General features: G+C 40.5%; 1 protein-coding gene across 2 annotated transcripts; it reads left to right on the forward strand.

Moving 5' to 3' along the window:
* The first annotated feature begins 1,221 nt into the window (after positions 1-1,221).
* Positions 1,222-20,720, forward strand: LOC137306161 (sialic acid-binding Ig-like lectin 5). 2 transcript variants are annotated; one of them, XM_067975219.1, is made up of 6 exons: positions 1,222-1,577; positions 4,877-5,188; positions 14,093-14,386; positions 15,233-15,326; positions 16,787-16,874; positions 20,183-20,720. In XM_067975219.1, the coding sequence occupies exons 1-6, from the start codon at positions 1,535-1,537 to the stop codon at positions 20,348-20,350; spliced, it is 999 nt and encodes a 332-aa protein (XP_067831320.1). In that variant the 5' UTR covers positions 1,222-1,534; the 3' UTR covers positions 20,351-20,720. The 2 variants fall into 2 exon arrangements, with proteins under 2 accessions (XP_067831320.1, XP_067831321.1); XM_067975220.1 differs by lacking the exons at positions 1,222-1,577; positions 4,877-5,188 and adding an exon at positions 10,195-10,502.
* Positions 20,721-21,557: the final 837 nt, after the last annotated feature.

Below are 21,557 nucleotides of genomic sequence, written 5' to 3' on the forward strand. Positions count from 1 at the left end.
AAAACTGAGACTTTGCCGATAATGCAAAATGGGCGACAGCGAATCTGCAGAACGTTTTGCAACACGCCCAATTATTTTCCCGTTGAACTTTTGGAAAATGGGAATATGGCGGGAGGCAACACGGAGTTCGATTCGCTATCGCCTATTTTGTGCCAAGGCTGAAGATCAATTTCACGCCTTGAAGTCGATTTCACACGTCCCAGACCCAGCACCAAAATGAGAAAAAGTAACTGCAGCAAATGGGATGCAATGTTCATGAATTTGAGCAATTTATAGAGTTGGGAAGGGAGTGTAGGTATTTTAGTCACTTCGCAGAATGGATGTTGCCATACTGTAAAACTGTTTACTGAATGTACTTCGAGATAGCACGGAATCAACAAGTCCACAGAATGTAGCAACAAAACTAATTGCAGTTAGACGATACCAACGTTAATGTACTGCAAAAGAGCTAAATATGTGTGAAAATTGAGTCAGAGGCATCTGCAAGCGTGGGCAGAATATTCTTGCCACAGACTTCACTGCATTATGTTGTAGAAACAAACTGTGTGTTTGTCTGAGAGAGATGCTGTTTTTGTGTTGTGGATTCTATAGAAACTATTGGCTGTATCATAGCATCATATCAGGAAACAGTCGTTTCAGAGTGCATATGTAAATATGCGAGCCGGCATCGTCACGAAGACTTGGTGGGGTACACAAGCTGAGAGAGTAAGCATCCTTCCCATTCATCCTTGTCCACTCAATGAATTATATCGACGTATTTTCCAACGGCGTTTGCATTTTCGACAAAAACCTCGAATCCATTTTCGAAGTTCCAGACCTAAGCGCAAAATGAGAAAAATGCAATGTAACAAATTGAGCACAGTATTTATTAATTTCAGTAAATTTGCAGAACTGGAGTCTGAATATAAATAGTTAAGTTATTTGAAAGAATGGCTGTGAACCACAGGGCCAAGCGGCTTACTGATACAACATCTCCTATTGCACGACTATTTAACGAAGGTGAGGAAACCACACGTCTACAATCTGCAGCAGCAATACTGACGACAGTTACACGTCTCCAACATACATCTCGTATGAGCTGCAAAAAGCTAAATGTGTGAAATGTGAGTCAGAGGCGTCTGCAAGCGGGGGCAGAGCTTTCTGGTAGCAGGATCCAATACAATATGTTCATAAATAACTGTACATTTGGTGTGTGTGTGTTTAACAGAGAGGGAGATTCTGTATCTGTGTTAAGGATTCCTTAGAAACTGTTAGATATACCATGAAAGCACATTCTGTATCAATCGGTCACACGCAGTGCATGGCTAGGATGTGCTAGCAGCCAACCTCACCAGTAATTGGTGGAGTTTCACAAGTTGAGTGAGTAACCGCTGTCCCTATGGATTGTTGGGAACACCTCACCTCCGCCGTAGTCCGATGGGATTCGTGAAGAATTCTAACAAATGACCGGGAAGAATAATGCAGAAACCTGATTGGTCTTTGTTGTGAAATAGGTTTTCCATGTTGACAGTGAAACCGGGGACAGTTTCCAGCCATGAGGAGTTGCGTGTTTCTCTCTCTCATGACATCGACAGACGGTAAATAACTTTTACTAATAATTTCTGCAAAAAAATGGTTGATATCTTGCAGGAAGAGTGCAGGACTATTCTTTCTGCCAATGCTACGTGGCTATTGATTGTAAATTTAGCGAAACAATTTCATGGGAGTTTAACGCATGCTTTATAGATGCTTCATTGCGTTTTAATTCCTATTCAAATGGTATTTATTGGGCATTACAAATTACTTTGATTGTCTCTTTTAATCTACATTTAATATTAGGTTAATTTATATTTAATAAGTACTTTTATGTTCAATGGATGTGTAATGTATAGTATCGTTAATATTAAATAAATATTTATAACAATCTTATTGGGCATTCACTTTCTGTTTTGCGCATATGTATTCGGTGTTAATATGACAATTACATTTGTCTATTAGCGTTTCTTAAGATTGCTGTCAAATCGGTATATCAATGGACATTTAAATCAGTATTTGGTATGAGAGAGGGTCATTCTGTATCTGTGTTAAGGATTCTTTAGCAAATGTTAGATATACCATGAGAGCATATTCCGTATCAGTCGATCACACGCAGTGCATGGCGTAATTAGTATTGGTATGTAATTAGTATGTTACTTGATTTTTAAAGGGCGTGTAACTGATGTTTCAATTACTATGGTGATGGGCGATTATTTATCAATTAACAAATACGTTAATTGATATTTAAAATGTCACAATGGGTTTTGAATGGATACTGAAAAGAGGAACTAATGTTTTTTTTCTTTCTTCTGTTGTTTGTTGTGCAGAATATTTTGTGGTGATCCTAAATATTGTGTCGGCAGTGTCGGGTTCATGTGCATAGATCCCGTGTAAGTTTAATAATCTGGTCTATACCCTAATCCCAAAGGGGAAGTGATTAAAGAGGAACCGTGATCCTCGTAACGCTGGGGACAACGTTTTCTATGACTTGAGAAATCCTTATGGGCAGCGTTATAACTATGGTGGGAGAGCGGAGTTCAAGGGCAACCTTGCTCCCTTTTGATAAAGAAAAACAGGAAGCGTGATGAGGGTACAAATTACTTTAGCAAGCAAGGCCACCGGGGCTGGCTTAGAAATAAATATATCACTGGCCGTTCTGAAGTCATCCTTTTGTTTCAGGTGAGTTTTCCTTTGTTCCTTTCCTACATTTTATTCCAATGCTTAATTGTTTAATCAACCAATGTGTAAAATGAGCACATTTTGTGATGTCTCCAGCCAAACTCAAAGGATATTTGTAAAATAGGGTGCAGAGGTACGGATAAGCGACGCAGTACTTCATATCCTAAAGACAGAAATATATGGAAATTGCAGCAGTAAAACAGGCCGTTCAGACCAACCAGTCCGTGTTGCTGTTTATTCTCCACATGAGCAACACTCCTAATCGCCTTGCCTGGCCTGTTCCCATATCCCTTGATTTCCATTCCCTTCAGCGACCTTTCTAACTTATTGTTAAGTGTTCACATGATGATAGACTTTCAAATTGTTGACTGAAACGTAAAACTGGCGTTGAGGGTCGTCCGCCTAATACAGAAACCAACAGATTTCATGTCCATTGAAGTGCAAGGAAATGTAAATCGGGCGGTTGCTGGAATGGGCGCCTGATCTGGAACGCCAGTTTTGACGCCGGAGGCAAGTTCAGAATCTACCCCAGTCTGTTTCTATCAACTCTGACCATTTGCTTCGTCGGTTTAAACTGTCCTCTCAAAGCATTCCAAAATCTGTTTTGACCTATTGAGTTCTGCCCCAATTTGTGAAGGCGCTACTCGTATTGGTACTTCCTGTTACCAGACAGAATCCACCCGAATCCGCCCTGCAGCCTTCCTCTAGAGCAGAAACCAAAACTCGCTTTCTCATTCCAACTGTGGACTAACTATGGTTCTCTTGAGAATCTGCATCACATCTCGACTTTTATATTGTACATCTCTTGCTGTTGGACCCATGACTCCAGTCGCTTTTTCATGTCCCATTCCACTCCCTTTTTACTGTCTTGTGACCCTGAATTCCCAAATTCCTCTGCCTGTCCTCATCACCCAACTCCACAGCGTTCAAACTAAAATCTGCCACGTCACGTTTACTGATATCGAATTGCATCTGCCTCTTATTTCCACATTCGACAATCCCTCCATTATCCCCTTGCAACTCCCTTTGGTTCTCAGAGTAGTTTGCTGTGCGGAACGTTCAATTTTGGGAAAGTTGTCAATCTGACGAATGGATAGTAAAATCGGCAGGATGTATAGTCGGCGGTCGATCCGAACACTTCCATTATTACGCCATTTTCAAATGTTAAAATTTACCCCCTACATCTGATATTAATTATTACCTTGAAATTTGACCACTACTCCCTCTAGCGCTATATCCAAGTCATCAATGTACATAATTCCGTTGGTTAATGCTTTCCATCTGAACATAACTCTGTGGGACACCGTACTCAGTTCCAGTCATAACGAGCAACTGCACTTAACTGCTACTCACTGCTTTCTCCCTTCTAACCAGTTTTTATTGCAGTTTACACCTGACCCTTAATTCCAAACCTATCAATATCTTCTCCAATAACCTCCTGCGTTTTACGTTGCCAATGGCTTCCTGATTACACTTCAAATTACTTTTCTGTGACGCAGTCTGTGAAAGGCGGTAAATTAATGTAAATTCATTTTCCCTGTCCACACATATTCTTAGCTGATTTACCCCGCTTTCAATTAGATCTGAATGAATAAGTACATTTTAACGTTCGAATTATGATTTATTTCTTGATTCTGATCTCACCTTGCCAAAATTGTGTTTCTGCTGAAGGCTTCACGAGTTTTACCACAGAGGAACCTGCTGTTGTTCTCCGGCACAAGACTATGTTATTCGTCGTTTTCCTGATCTGTCCATTGCTTGAGCATCATCTTTCTATTTTGAAGTTCCTTTTCAACAGAATCCACGAACTCTCGTATCTGCATTAGTCACTGTTAACCGCGTTGCTTATATTTATAGATCTAACGTTGATTCTAAGTCCAGCGTGCAAGACTGATTCACTGAACTATACGTATCAGATCCATGATATGAATAATTCATGTGATAAAACGACTGATGCTTAATTAGGTGAGGCGATATATTGCCCATTGAGGCACTAAAATACTTCATAACTTCAAGGACTAATTCAGAATAGCAAACTCACTTGCCACACATAACAGACAAATATCAACAAAATGTAATGTATTGCAATAACTCTTTCTCAGATTGAGATAGAAGCGCAGACCACTTGCCCGTTTTAAGATTGAAATTCACCTAACAAGCGCATTTGCTCCTGTTCTTACAGATAAGCCTCAGATTTCAAGTTATGGGCAATTGGCTTCCGGGAAAGCAGCTCGAGCGATGTGTGCGATCACCCACAGCTGCCCCGATGGCAAACTGCAACTGAGGTGGATTGATTGCAATGGGTCCCTTCCTCTTCCATGGGATACTAAAGATGGAACAGAAATTGTCAATGAAAGTTCCGGTTCTCGGAAAGTTTTATCCGTGCTCAACTTCATTCCATCATCTGCTCTTCACGAGAAAAATCTAGGGTGCACAATTTTAATTGATGGTTTCCCAACTTCTTCTCCAAAAACTCTTACCTTGGAGATGAAATGTAAGTGACTATTCTGAAGTGAATAGACCTAACCTGACGGCTAACGGTTTCAACACTTGTCCTTCCATCACAAGCAGTTTATCAATGGTTTGAGGACCACATCGAGAAACCTCGGTCTCCATATCATGGGAGCTCACTTAGATAATAAATGAATCGGAATGGGTCTCAGCAAATCCTTGTTAGTCAGATTATGTTTGGAAGATTGATGTCTATAAATGAGCTGGTGGCTCCAAAACTTTGGTTGGTTAATTCTTATTCTAAGGTCTTCCAGTGACGTTCTGAGTTCACTGAGTCATAAAGGGATACAAAAAAGTCTATGGCGAATTGTTGTCTGAACCTGGTCTCTGCTGTGCTCCCAGATCTGGGCTCTGTTTGGGCTTCAGGGTTGGCCTCAATGAGGTCCCAGTGTCAACGTACGTAAAGCACCAAGGAAGACAAAAGAAAAGGGAGATAAATTTTCGAAGAGAAACGTTCATATTTTAACTTTAAACTTTGTAAGAGTAAACATGTCGAAGTTTGCAATTGTGACACGACCTGTTACCCAAGAGAATTATTTCATTATGAGCTAAATCATGCTTGCTCAATATTCCCGTTTTGCATTATTGTCTGATTCAGATTGACTGCAAAACCCAACCGTCAATTCCTCCATAGCAGCGACCAACAGTGCCATATGCAGACCATCAAATGTGGAGGCGACTGGGGCTGGATTAATTGTTTCAGTATGTTGGTTAGTGACATAAAAACAGAAAATGCTTGAAACACTCAGCCGGCCAGGCAGCATCTGTGATGAGAGAAACAGAGTTAACGTTTCAGGTCGACGGCCTTTCATCAGAACAGTTAGTGATTAATGCGTCTACTTAAGTGCTCAATATTCTTATTATAAAGATTAGATATCAGTATTTTCATAGATTATAAATCGACAATCACATCAGGAGCATTTGTTTACTCAATAGATCAAAAACAGCGTTTATCTAATAAGGCACGAACTACTTTCGGGGAGCAAAAGCTCTTGAGGTTGTCTGTAGAGGCAACAATGCAAGGAGATTTCCTTTGGTTAGTTTCCGCTCTGGAAATAAACGAACCAGAGGCAATATTCATAATGTATTTGGAACGCATTTATAGAGAATAACCAGGGTGTTTCCACAGGAATATATACACTTACGTGATTGTATAAAAACACATATTCTGCAACTCACTCAGCAGAAACATACGAATCCTGAGCCAATAATAACAGCACATCTGCTCACATTCCATTCCCTGGTCTATATTTTATTGAGTTCAGACCTGTTTTAACTGCATTGCCATTATTTCTGTTACAGAGTGACGATGAACTTACAGTCAGAAACTGGAGAATGTATAATGGAGAACAGGGGAATGGCAGAGCAATTAAACAAATACTTTGGTTCTGTCGTCACGGAAGAGGACACAAATAACTTCCCAGAAATGCTAGGGAACCAAGGGACTAATGAGAAGCAGGAATTAAAGGAAATTAGTATTAGTAAAAAAAATAGTGCTGGAGAAATTAACGGGACTGAAAGCCCATAAATCACCACGACCTGATAATCTGCATCCCAGAGTAATAAAAGAGGTAGCCATGGAAATAGTGGATGCATTAGTTGTCATCTTCCAAATTTCTATAGATTGTGGAACAGTTCCAGCAGATTGGAGGGTGGCAATTTTTAACACCACTATTTAAAAAAGGAGGGAGAGAGAAAATAGGGAACTACAGACCAATTAGCCTAACATCAGTAGTCGGGAAAATGCTAGAGTCTATTGTAAGGGATGTGATAACAGGACACTCAGAAAATATCAACGGGATTATACAAAGTCAACATGGATTTATGAAAGGGAAATCATGTTTGACAAAACTACTGGAGTTTTTAGAGGATATAATTGGTAGAATAGATAAGGGAGATAAGGGAGAGGTTTATTTGGATTTTCAGGAGGCATTTGATTAGGTCCCACATAAGAGGTTATTGTGCAAAATTAAAGCACATGGGATTGGTGGTAATATACTGGCATGGATTGAAAATTGGTTAACGACAGGAAACAGAGAGAAGGAATAAATGGGACTTTTTCGTGGTGGCAGGCAATGACTAGTGGAGTACTGCAGGGATCATTGCTTTGGCCCCAGCCAGTCACAATATATATCAATGATTTGGATGACGGAATCAAATGTAATATTTCCAAGTTTGCTGACGACACAAAACCAGGTGGGATCATGAGTTGTGAGGAATATGCAAAGAGGCTTCAAGGCGATTTCGTCAAGTTGAGTGAGTGGGCAAATACATGGCAGATGCAGTATAATGTGGGTAAATGCGAAGTTATCCACTTCGGAAGGAAAAACAGAAAGGCAGAGTATTATTTAAATGGTGATAGATTGGGGAACGTTGATATACAAATGGACCTGGGCGTCCTTGTACACCAGTCACTGAAAGCAAATATGCAGGTGCAGCAAGCAGTTAGGAAAGCCAATGGTATGTTGGCCTTCATTGCAAGAGGATTGTAGTATAGGAGCAAGGATGTCTTACTGCAGTTATACGGGGCCTTAGTGAGACCACACCTGTACTATTGTGTGGAGTATTGGTCTCCTTACCTTTCTTGCAGCGAAAGTTTACCAGACTGATGCATGGGATGGTGGGGCTGTCGTATGAGGAGGGATTGGGTTGACTCGGCCTGTATTCACTCGAGTTTTGAAGAATGAGAGGGGATCTCATTGCAACATACAAAATTCTGACAGGGCTAGACAGACTGGATGCAGGAAGGATGTTTCCCTTGGCTGGGGAGTCCAGAACGAGGGGTCACAGTCTCAGGATACTGGTTAGGACATTTAGGACTGAGATGAGGAGACATTTCTTCACTCAGACGATGGTGAACCTGTGGAATTCTCGACCACAGAAGTCGGTGGAGGTAATTCACTGAATATATTTAGGAAGGAGCTAGATAGATTTCTAGACACAAAAGGCATCATGGGGTATGGGGAGCGAGCGGGAATATGGTTGTGAGATAGAGGATCAGCCATGATCATATTGAATGGTGGAGCAGGCTCGAAGAGCCGAATGGCCTACCCCTGCTCCTATTTTCTATGCTTCTATGATATACTGAAGTGGAACTGCAGTTTATTCTCACAATCAAAACCAGTTGAGACCATAGTATTCTGTGGAAAACTGAAAGTTTCTCAACTCTAGGAAACGCGATCATGGAGCAATTAAATCTTACGAAAAACGAATAATATATAGACTGTTATGGCAGGAGGTTTTGATAAAACTCCACCTCCTTCGAACGTTACAACGATGCCTTTGAGAATGGACATTTTCAGAGAGTACTTGGTATCTTCAATTCTGTTAGTTGGGAGATTTAATTTTAATAAAGCCCATAGGATCCAAGGGAAAGTGGGAAGTTGGATCCAAAATTGGCAGGAAGCAAAGGTTAATGTTCGACTGGTGCTTTTGTAACTGTAAGGCTGTTTCCAGAGGGATTCCACAGGATTCAATACAAGGTCTCTGGCTTCATGTGGTATACATCAATGATTTAGACTTAAATGTAGAGGGTATGATTAAGAAGTTTGCAGATGATACAAAAATTAGCCATGTTTTTGATAGTGAGGAAGAGAGCTGCAGACTGCAGGAAGATATCAATTGACTGGCCAGGTGGGCAGAAAAATGACAAATGGAATTCAATCCGGAGAAGTGTGAGGTAATACATTTGGAGAGGGCAAATGAGACAAGGGAATACACAATAAATGATAGGATACTGAGAAGTTTAGGTGAACAGAGGGATCTTGGAGTGCATGTCCACAGGTCCCTGAAAGTAGCAGGATAGGTAGATAATTTGGTTAAGAAGGCATACACGATAGTTTCATTTATTAGCTGAAGCATAGAATATAAGAGCAGGGAGGTTCAGCTGGGGTTGTTTCCTTTGGAGCAGAGGAGGCTGAGAGGAGATTTAATTCCGTTCTATAAAATTGTGAGCTGCCTAGAGAGAGTGGATAGGAAGGGCCTATTTCCCTCAACATAGAAGTCAATAATCAGGGGGCATAGATTGAAAGTAATTGGTGAAGGATTAGAGGGTAATTGAGGAGACATTGTTTCATCCAGAGGGTGATGGTGGTCTGGAGCTCAATGCCTTAAGAGGGTGGTAGAGGCATTTCATCGCATTTAAAAATTAATTGGATGAGCACTTGTAGTGCAGTAAACTACAGGGCGACGGACCAAGAGCTATCGAGTGGAATTAGGCTCGATAGCTCTTGTTCGGTCGGCGCGGACACGATAGGCCGAATGGGCTCCTTCTGTGCCGTCAATTTAATTGATTCCATGATTTCTATGATGAAGAGTTGCCAATTCGCTATCGCCAGTTTTGCACTACCAACCAAGACGAAGATCAACGGGTGTCGAATTTTCACTTTCATTGGAAAACGGGCGTGAGAGCTCAGCTCACCTTCATCCATCCCGCTGGATTTTCGTATCTTTTAAATTCAACTAATGAGGCAATTGACCACCGACGACAGCTTATTTGTTGATTAAGATCCGGGCCTCGAATCGCCGATTGGAAGAAATAGTTCGGGTCAATCCCCCCATCAAGATTATTCCACTTACTCCCAGTTGAAGTTGGCGAGGAATTGTTGAGAATTATAATATAACCAGGAATTTACCACACTGATCAATTTGGTGAGACCTGTTGTTTCTATCAATCGTATTTATATATTTTCTAACGGCATGTGCATTTACAACACAAACCTGAAATCAATTTTACAGGTCCCAGAAGTCATACCGAAATTTGAAAAAAAACACTGCAGCAAATGGGGTCGAATGTTGGTTAATTTCAGCAAATTTAGAGAGCTTGCGTATGAACAGAAAGTGGAAAATCAATGAGAAGAAAGGCTGTTTACCACAGCGTCAATCGATTTACTGAAAACAGCTCCTATCTCTGACGTCACAGATGAAGATTGGGGCACGAACTGAAGCAGGCGAGGAAACCACACGACTGCAGATTGCAGCAAAAGAACGAACAACGGTTACACGTCACCAACATTCACCTCGTACTGGCTGCCAAAATGCTAATTGTTTGTGAGCATTGAGTCAGAAGCGTTTGCAAGCGGGGCAGAGTACTCTTGTTGCAGATTCCAATATATGATGTTCATAATTAACTGTTCATTTGCTGTATGTGTGTTTGAGAGAAAGAGAGATACGCTCGTTCTGTTTTAAGTATTCTTTAGCAACTATTAGATATACCAAAGCAACACCTTCATTCACTGTCGGCCACGCACAGCGCATGGCTAAGATCTGCCAGCAGCCGACCTCACCAACGAAGCTGAGTGAGTATGTATGCACTGTTTGTACAGATCGGTTGCTTCCGAATACCTGACCTCCCCGATAGTCTGATGATGATTAGCAATGTAATGACCTGTGGCGATTCCGAAAAGCGTGTCGGCAGTGTTGAGATCGTGTGCACTGATCCCGTGTATATTTGATGATCCAGTCTCTAACGCCAGGCTAAATGGGAGGTGGGTAAAGAGCGGACTTGGTCCTGGTAACCCCGGGGAGTCCGTTATCTACAGTTCGAGAGATCCACACGGGCAGCGTTTTAGTTAGGATGATAGAGCTGAGCTCAGGGGCGACCTTGCGAAAAGTCAATGCTCCCTTTTGATCAAATACATCAGAAAGTGTGTTGAGGGTACTTACTGCTTCATCGTGGAAATCCCCCGGGGCTTGCAAAGTAGTACATATCGCACTGGTGGTTCTCAAGCCCTTCTTTCCGTTTCAGTTGAGTTTTTCTTTTTGTACACTTTTATTCAGTGAGAACCAGCATATGTGTAAACTGGACACATTTTGTGATGACCCCGGCCGAACCCAAAGGGTGGTTGAAACACCGGGTGCAGAGCTATGGATGAGCGACACAGTGGTTCATATCCTAAACACAGAAATATGTAGAAATGACAGAAGTGAACCAGGTCGTTCGGTCCAACCAATCCCTGTTGCTGTTTAACTTCATTTGAACAACACTCCTAATCCCATGTTCCTGGCCTGTTCCCATCTCCTTTTAATCCCATTTCACTTCAATCACTTTTTTCTTTAACTTTCAAATGAGGGTAGATTTTGAGCTTGTCGACTGAAAGTAAAACTGGAATTTTTGGTTGTCCCCGTAATAGGGAAATCAACAGATCTTCATGTCCATTGACATAAAAGGAAATGAAAATCTGGCGCTTGCTGGAATGGGCGAATGATCTGGAACGCCAGTTTTGATTCGGGCGCCCAATTCAAAATCTACTTCAGTTTGTTTCTCTTCTCCTGTCGCTTTGCTTCATAAGTTTAAATACCTCTATCAAAGATTTATTGACATTGAACTGTATCTACCTCTTATTTCAACATTCTCCAATCTCTCTAATATTCCCTTGCAACTCTGTTTACTCCTTGGAGTTATTTACTTTGTTGAACGTTCAACGTGGGTGTCAAACTGCCGGAATTGGATGAGCGTTTAATTAAACACCCATATTCCTTTCCGTGGAATCCAATGGAAAATAACATCGGGAGGAATGTGTAATCAGCGAAGGATCCGATACAGCCATTTTCAAAAGTTAAAATTATCTCCTACATCTGCCATCAATTAACCTCGGGAAATGTGGACATCACTCACTTATCGCTAAAACGAAATTATCGATGAACACAGTGAGTAGAATGAGTCCATGAACACAACCCTGTGGGACATCGTACTCAATTCCACCCATTTTGAGATTCTGCACTTAATTGCGCTTCACTGTTTCCTCACTGCTAAACAGTTTGTATTGCAGTTTCTACCTTACCCTTAATTCCAAAGCTCTTACTATCTTCTCCATTAATCTCCTGCGTTTCACGTTGTCAGCGACTTCCTGATTACATTTCAGATTACTTTTCTGTGAAGTGTTTTTGGAAGTTTCGAGGACGTGAGAGGCGCTACATTAATGGAAATTCTTTTTCGGGACTATGCATCGTCTTAGCAAATTCCCCCGCTTTAAATGAGATCCCAAAGAATGAACAGATTTTAGAGTTATGTGGAAAATGAGTTAAACTTTTAATTGACTTCTTCATTTTGATGTCCTGTTGCCAAAACGATATTCCTACTGAAAACTTAATGAGTTTTACACGAGAGATACGCACTGTGGTTCTCCGGCACAAGACTATGTCACTCATCTTTTTTTCTGGTCTGTCCATTTCTTGAGCATCATCTTTCTCGTTTAAGTTCATTTGCAACAGAATCTAGGTTCTCTCTGATCTGCATTAGTCACCACCACACTTGCTGGTTATATTTGAAGATCTAACGTTGATTCTGTGTTCAGCTTGTAAGACTGTTTCATTGGATCCAAAGGTTACCGATCCATAGCATGAATAATTTAGGCGATAGAACGACAGGTGGTTAATTAAGTGAGGCCACATATTGCCCACGGAGGCAATACAATACTTTATAAGTTCAAGGAGTAATTCAGAATTGCGAAATTACTTGCGACACATAACAGACAAAGAAGAAAATGTGATTTTTTTTTTAACTCTTTGTCAGATGTTGATGAAAATGCTGCTTCAGGCCACTCGCCTGTTTGCTCCTGTTCTTGCAGACAAGCAAGAGATTTCAGGTTATGGGAAATTGACTTCTGGAAAAACAGCTCGACTGACCTGTTCGATCACCCACAGCTGCCCATATGACCAACTGCAACTGAGGTGGAATGATAACAATTGGTCCCTTCCTTTTCCATGGGATACTGAAGATGGGGAAGAAATTGTCAATGAACCTTCCGGTTCTTGGAAAGTATCATCGATGCTCTTTTTAACTCCATCATCTGCTCATGACGGGAAAAAAAACTAGGATGCACAATTGTACTTAATAGGTTCTCAAATTCTTCTCCACAAAATCTTACGTTGGAGATTAAATGTAAGTGGCTGCTCTGAAGTTAAGAGACATAACCTGTCGATCGCAAACAGCTCCACACGGATTTCTGTAGAATGTAAGCGTGAATGCATTTGTCATTTAGATAGTACTGTTTCATTTCACGAACTGTCGATTAGAATCCAAGTTTTTCTTCCCTGCTTGCGGTAAAGCGTCAATGTGAAATGAGCTTGGGATAGTTTCACACATTCCTTGCGGATATAGCGCAAAACAACATCGATGGCTCCAATCATTGAAATTTAGCTGGCCATCTCACTGAGGATGACAGGAGTGGACGAAGGCATATTGTGACAGAAATGCAGCAGGTGGCACGATTGGGATATGGACAGAAGCACTTTTACTGGGAACTTTACTCTACATCTAATAGTTCAAAACTAATACTGGTAATCTGATATAAGCAATCTTGCATTGATTAGAACTGACGTCCCTCACTTTGATGAGCAGAAACTTGCCAAAACATAACTAATAAAATGGCTCTAACCCAAGCTCTGTCACTTGTATTAATGTTGAGCTAAAAATGTAATATTCAGACACACGGTCCTTTGAACTGTCGTCCTGTTAGCTGAACATCAAGAGAAGGAATGCATCAGTCCATCATAAAGGAAGATGTATGAAGAAATATAACTAGTGAAGAAGTTGATATTAATTGACCCTTTAGAACACTGAGAGGTGAGACGCATTGGTGGGTATATTATACAGAATTACCAGTCTGAGATTGCTCCCTCTGAGTAATCCCCCCACAACATCTGTCAGGAGAAGTATGTTTGGACTGAACATTCATTGGATCCAAAATGAAGTTGTAATAAAGTGCTAACTTGTTATAAGTGAAAACATAATAAGCGATAAACATGGTGTGGCATCGGCTGCTTCATATTAAAATACAATCTGCCAGAACCTGTATGGTTAGATCAACAAATAAAATAATTGTATTTAGACACTGCAACTGTTTGACATAATCATTTCACACTGAAGTCTCTGTTTTTCCTGCAGACAAACCCACAATAGTATCAGGCCAGACCTGCACCAGCTCTGAGGACTGGACTGATTGTAACTGCAGTGTCAGAGCCAATCCACCAGCAAACATTACATGGGGACTCAATGGGAGAATCATCACTGGGAACAGGTCAGATTTGAAAGTCAACTCTTGGTCGATGAAGAGTTATCTGGTGCAGAGCTCACTGGCACTGACTCACCCAACTGGAACTGGAAGTGGAATTGAAATCTCATGTGTTGCAGCAAACGTGCACGGTGATTGTGTCAGCAAGTACCAACTCCACTCTGAGGGTAAATGTTTAATCTATCTGTCATTTGATTGCTGTAAAGGAGTTGGTGCATCACTGGTCAGTCCCTAACTGAAGGTTGTCAGAGTCAGCAAATACCAGCTCCATCCAGCAGCTTAATATTGAGTTTATGTGAAATTAGTGTCAGGAGGTCTTTCCCTCAGTGGCCAATCACCAAATGAAAGCGGTCGGCATTATCCATTTTAAATTTCAGTCTTCTGAAATTTGCCGCGTTTATATTTGCCAAGATTAGGTGAAGCTTTCTGTACAGCACAAATAGTCGGTGATCTTGAAAAAAAAACTTCTTCTCAATTAAGATAAAACCTTTGTAAAATACGGTTTCCTCTCACCATAGGATATCAAACTGCAACGTACCCTTTTGTGTATACAAGCTCATTTCTATCTTGTTCAGACTCATCTGCGCATAAAACGCCAGTATTTCATAATCTATGAGAAATTGAATCATCTGCATAGATTATTGTTCTTTCAGCTGCATCTCGTAATGTTGGCTGAATTATATTCTGATTAAATTATGCCCATTGTTTCTTCCGAGTGTGGGACATACTGAAGGAAATGTCAAGTGCACTCAATTTTTCAAATGTGATTTGTACGCTACAGATACGAAATCAATCTTAAATTATTGATTACATATTTATGCCAGGACGCCACGCAGGAACAAATTGTTTCTACGCAAGGATCCGCAGGATGGGCCAAATATAATCCCTGATTTTCCATTAACTTCATGATCCGAACATGATGGAAGCTTTCATCCTCATACTCATAAATGTTTTTCCAGGATTGGTGTTTTAATCCCAATATATTAATGTACATACATTTTCCAACAATTTAGGAACATTCTCACGGACAAATATCTTCATAATAGGAGGAGGAGCCGCTGGCCTTGTTATTCTAATTGCAGTCGTGGTCACGGTGAGGAGACAAAGGTATGAGTGTTTCTTAGTTGCATGAACTGGAGGTTTATTCAGACAACTAAAAAGTTGCCCTTGCATCAGAAAGACGATGTAACAGAAACTCGTTTAATAACCACCCACTAAGAACAGTGAGTCTGAATTGGAGCAGTGTGGGGAGGGGCAATCTTCCCCTGAACAGTATCTCATCTCCCAGCACCAACCACAGAGTAATATTAGTGGATGCTTGAATCCGGCTTCCTGCACATTCATCCTGTTACATTATTGGAGCTTTGTTTCCTTATGTTTAACTTGGTAATTTTTGGATTTCAGTCTCTCGTTCTGCTCGCGTGGCTGATCGCTCGAGCCCTATATCCCAGGGAGTGTTTTAAACTCCCCTGAAATCTTGGTAAAGTTTGTTGCATGCTCAAGGAGTGGACATAGAATCGCAGTCAGTTAGTTTCAGCCGCTACGGTTATTGAGCACTCCCGCGCGAGCCTCCTCGTCATGGGAACGTCTCAGAATAACTTGATACTCGAATTTTACTTAGGTTTTACTGATGAAGCAAAAATATATTACTTGTATATTATACTATTTGTTTGAAACTGTATATTTACACCAGTTGTTAAGTTTGTTTGGCTCACGGAGTGGAAAATTAAATTTAAAAATAGGGTGTAATTGATGTACAAAAGTATGATATCAGAAATTCATTATGTAGCTGTACTCATCTTATCCTTACCAATTAATTAAACTATTTGGCCTGGCTAGTTTTCGTTGAAAGCCCCAGACAAACTCACTGCTTTAAAATGGACAGATTGACATTTACCTTCAGAAAGGTTACCGGCTCCAATATTCAAATAAGAATCTATTCGGTTCACCATGAGTTGCCAATCAAAGTTGTCCTTCAACAAATTACACAGAATGTTTATATGTGAAATGAATGACGGGGTTTCTCCCATAGGCGATTTTTTGAATTGTGCAAGTTCTTAATCCTTCGTTGATCATGACATAATGGCAGAAGCCAATTCCATGCGAAATAATGTAAAAGTGCTCCTTTCAGAGGCACAGAAGAAGGATCTGAGTACGATTAATGAGGGATATTGATTCCTCATGCCAAACTCCAATGGCTTGAAGTCATCCACGTGATAACAGAGAGGAATGTGTTTCCACGTTGGAAATCTTCCATCTTCTAGGCGTTAAATTTTTAACATGCCCCCTCTGTCCGTTATTTAGCACAATCAAATTTCACCCAGTGCAAATAGCACTAAGCCATTGTCGAGCTTCATCGATAAAGAAAACGTTCTCTTTAAAAATGTGGTCAGGTGGAAAATGAAAAGAAATGTGATGAGGCCTAGTATGTGCTAATCAGGAAACGTAAAGGAGACAAATCTCTCCTGAAATACTGACTTCCTTCATCGTACAGCTACAGCATAATTTAAGTAAGCTTACTTCAGTTAATTTTGCGAAGTGCATCATTTATATTTGTGATTATTCAGGAAGAAACTTGGTGAAGCTGCATATGTTTCAGAAACGGATGATGATTCGGTGATTTACGCTGTGGTACAGAAAGCATTAAACGCTGAGGTAAGTGAAGCCACGCTGGAGTGACATTTGTAGAATATTTATTTAGCTTTCAACGAGCAAGTGACACAAAGCAAGCAAAACCCAACAGATAAATGGAAGTATCAGAAACTTGATGGCCGTTGTTTTTGAGCTAATAGTAGCCTCCTCTTGCCGCTAAGAGCGAAGCATTTCTACAGACTCTAAATGTAGTGACCTCGTAAATGGGATTAGGGAACGATTCTCGCATTGGCGTTCCCTATCAAATCAAACTCTTTGTAAAATAATGAGTTTCCTATGTGATTACACACAGAGACCACAACAGTTATTGCCCCCTCCCCTCTGACATTAGGTCTCATGGGGTAAATGTTCAACATTGAGAAAGATATATGTAAGACCAAAGTAACTGATTGGATAAAAGATAATTTTGCGGGGATGAGAATGGAACAAGGGAAGGTAAGGTGGGAAAAAATGACAGACAAAGAAATAGAACAGCAGTCGGAAATATTTAAAATGGTGATCAATAGAGATCAGGAGAAATATATTCCTCTAAAAAAACAAGATCAAACGAGCCAATAATCAAATACAATGGATGAATAAAGCGATAAGGATAAAATTGAAACTAAAAACGTCATGTTCTAACTACATACACAATAAACGAGAGGATGACAAAAGGGAAAACGAAGAGGGTAGGGGAGATACGTGTTAAAGAAAGTAATTCGGGGAGCAAATAGGAACTACGAAATCAAATTATCAAGCAATATAAAAATAAATAGTAAAGTATTCTACAGACACATAAATATCAAAGGAAGAATCAGGATAGGTATAGTGCCAATAATGGATGCACAAGATAATATATGTAATGACTGTGGAATGGCAGAATATTAAGTAGTTTTTATCAGGAGGACTAAGAAGATGGATTTGACTTTAGGAGACGAGATAAAACAGGTATAAAGGCAATTAAGAGAGAAAGGCGGGAGATAATTGAAAAATTGATCAAACTGAGAGAGGATAAGACTCCTCGTCCAGACAAATTGCATCCGTGTATAATAAAATATTTTAGGTAGAAGAAAGCAGAGGCACTATTATATGTATAAAACAATTCATTAGTGATGGAACAGTGCCAGAGGATAGGGGGCCAGCTAATGTTTTTCCTGTATTTAAAAAGGGGGATAGAACAAGTCCATGGAACTAATGGCCAGTTGGCTTAACGTCGGTGGGAGGACAGATAATGGAAACTTTACGCAAAATTTAATCGAAAATCATCCAGAAATCGACAACATAATAAAGAATAGTCAGCACGGATTTCAGAAGGGAAAATCATGCTTGACCTACCTTAGTGAATTATTTGATTAAGTAACAGAAAGAGTAGAGAAGGTAATGTAGTAGATGCAATATATTTGAATTTTCAAAAGGCCTTCGATAATGTACCCACTGTAGACTCATGACCAAGATCAGAGCGTGTGAAGTCAGAGGACAGGTGGTGGAATGATTAGCAAGTTGGCTACAAAGCAGAAAACAGAGAGTAGGGATTAAGGGTAGCTATTCACACTGGCAAACGTTGGGAAATGATGTTCCACAAGGATCGGTATGGGATCACTGTTGTTCACAATTTGCATCAACGATTTGGCTCGGGAATTGGAAGCACAATTTGAAAATTTGCGGATGACAAAAATAACGGGTTACAGTTAACATGAGGGAGGAATGTGTTAAATGACAAGAATACGTTAATAAACGTGCAGAATGCACGCCTAATTGGCAAACGAATTTCAAAATAGATAACTGTGAGCTGGTGCGTTTTGTTACGAAGAATAACGAGGCCAAATATTGCTTGGATAGTAAGAGTGTAGATGGGGCAAAGAAATATGGGGGTACAGATACACAAATCAGTAAAAGTAGCGCTGTAGGTTTATAAGGCCAGAAAAACGGCACACCAAGCACTGGGGTTCACTTTCAGAGGGACAGAATTGAAAAGCAGATAAGTTATATTCAGCTTGTTTCGAACCTTGGCTGGATCACACTTCGAGTACTGTGCATAGTTCTGGTCTCCATATCATAAAAAGGAGGTAGAGGCACTGGGGAGGTGCAAGAAAGGATTGACAAGGATGATCCCAGAAGTGAGAGGATATATTTATATCCTCTCACAGGAAAGTCTAAACAGGCTGGGCCTCTTTTCTCCAGAAAAGGAAAGGTCGAGGGGTAACCTGGTAAAGGTGTTCAAGATTATGAAAGGGTTTGATAGGGTAAACGTAGAGACAATGTTTCCTCTTGTGGGGGAGTCCAAAACTAGAGATCTTAAAATTAAAATAGTCGCTAATAAATCCAATTGCGAATTCAGGAGTAATGTCTTCACCCAAAGAGAGGTAATTCACTAGTTGCTGCATTTTTCTACAACCCGAGACGGCACTTCAATAGTTATTCATTCCATGGCAGTGCTTAGGTCTTCATAATCATAGAATCATACAGCACACATGAAGGCCATTCAGCCCATCGTGCCCGTGCCGGATCTTCGAAAAAGCTCTACAATGAGTCACACTACCCCTGTACCTCCATCGCCACCCCACCATCTCTTGCACTTCCCCTATAGCACAGCAATATTTCTCCTTTCCAACCATATATCCAATTACCATTTGTAAGTTACAATTCAATCTGCCTCCACCACGCTTTCATACAGTGCATTCTCGATCACAACAACTCGCTGCGTAAAGACAAATTCTCTTCAACTCCACTCTAGTTCTTTTTGTCAATTATCTTAAATGTGTATCCTTTAGTTACCGACTCTCCGACAGGAAAACAGTTTCTCCTTAGTTACACTATACAAACCTTTCATAACTTTGAAAAAATCTATTAAGTCCACGCTTAACCTTCTCTGCTGTAAGGAGAACAATCCCAGCGTCTCTAGTCTCTGCATATAAATGAAGACGCTCATCTCTGGCATAATTCGGGTACATCTCCGCTGCACCCTCTCCAAGGCTTTGACAACCTTCCAAAATGTGGTGCTCAGAACTGTACACAATACTCCTGCTGGAGCCTCACGCATGATTTGTAGAGGGTTCGCATTAATGCCCTGCATTTGCCCTGTATGCCACTGTTGATCAAGCCCAGCATCTCGCATGTTTTTTAACGTCCTTATCAGCTTGTCCTGCTATGTAATTGCAAGTTCTTTCTTCCATGCATGAAGACTTCACTGATCATCTCATGGATTGGGGGCAATAGAATACTACCAGAGATGCCATAATATGATTTGCTCTGGATATGAGAGCACAGTTCCATTTACGTTCAATTCATGTCCGTAGTAGCTCCATATCTAACACAAATGCTTTTCGTTACAGAACGGTGTTCGGATTACAGCCCCTGGCCTTGGCATCACGAAATCAATCAAACCAGATCAGAATGAAGGGGTTCTGTACGCATCTATCAATATCTCAAACTTCCGCAAACAGGAACGATCTATCCAAAATGAGGACACCTGCGAATATGCAAAAATAAAACACTGTTAACAGGAGTTACGTTGACAGGACAGATGGCTTGGCAACCGGGCAATACCTTAAAACACCTGATATAAAACAGACACCTTTGCGTTGCAATAAGGACTGTCAAAATGGACACCTTTCAGAAAATATAAGGAAATGCAACCACTGCTCTTTTTTGGAATATTCTGATTTTCAATTACAAAGTAGATATAATTGAAATACAGTAGGGAATGTAACTTCTCAACATTTTACTGTGTTGTGTTAAAATAATTATGCTCCAATCCATTTGTAACATTGCCTTTGCCTATTATTCTGCTTGAAACCATTCCCCGGCAGTATGAACCCTAACGACAGGGGATTAGGTTGCATAAAAATGCAATAAAACACGAGGAAAATATCTTTGCTTCCTGCTGCGCCTGATTTAAACAAATTTAAACATAGCCTCCGAGAAGGCGTAACTGCAAGAGACTCGAGTGTAAAGCACTGCACCTTGCTGGTGGAGCAATGATTATGGGCGTAGATGAGTTCTGGAGAGAGGTCCACAGATGAATGGAAAAGAAAATTGATTTGGAATTATTTGATTTATGCCCTGTTTATGCGTGTATCTGGGTGCACAATCGTAGTGGTTCGTACTCTGCATTGTGGTCGCAGTAACCACGATTCGAATCCGAGTCATGGCACAGTTTCCTTTACCGCTTTTGCCCACTGCTAAATAACCCAATTGAAAGCAGCAAGAGATCAATCCTTATTAACTGAAAAAATAATTTTGTTGATGGTGAAAGCCTGTTCACTCATTTGAACTCTTTGCATCCTCTATGCTACAAAATTCAATCCCGCCTCTTAGCATCAAAGATTCATACAGCACAGAAGGAGGCCCAAATGGCCCATCGTGTCTGTGTCGGCACTTTGAAAGAACTATCCAGTTAGTCCCACTCCGCTGCTCTTTCCCTATGGTCCTGCACATTTTTCCTTTACAAGCTTTTGTCCAATTCCTCTTTTAAAGTTATTAGTGAAACTGTTTTCACCATCCTTTCAGGTATTGCATTCCAGATCTTAACAACACGCTATATTAAAAACAATTCTCTCCATATCCCTCTTCTATTGTTTGCCAATTCTCTTAAATCTGTGTTCTCTGGTTGCCTACCCTACTTACAGTGTAAGCATGTAAGGTAATGGTTTAAAACAAACATGCACAATAGGAGGGTAAAAGTTCAGCATCTCACTAAGAACAAGG

Source organism: Heptranchias perlo, chromosome 42 (genome assembly GCF_035084215.1).
Source record: "Heptranchias perlo isolate sHepPer1 chromosome 42, sHepPer1.hap1, whole genome shotgun sequence".
Classification (NCBI taxonomy): Eukaryota; Metazoa; Chordata; class Chondrichthyes; order Hexanchiformes; family Hexanchidae; genus Heptranchias; species Heptranchias perlo.

Excerpts from the sequence above, each read along its gene's own strand:
- LOC137306161 (XM_067975219.1), top strand. The coding sequence starts at position 1,535 with ATGAGGAGTTGCGTGTTTCTCTCTCTCATGACATCGACAGACG. Across the intron at positions 1,578-4,876 it reads TCTCATGACATCGACAGACG|ATAAGCCTCAGATTTCAAGT; the intron begins GTAAATAACTTT and ends CTGTTCTTACAG. Across the intron at positions 15,327-16,786 it reads GTCACGGTGAGGAGACAAAG|GAAGAAACTTGGTGAAGCTG; the intron begins GTATGAGTGTTT and ends GTGATTATTCAG.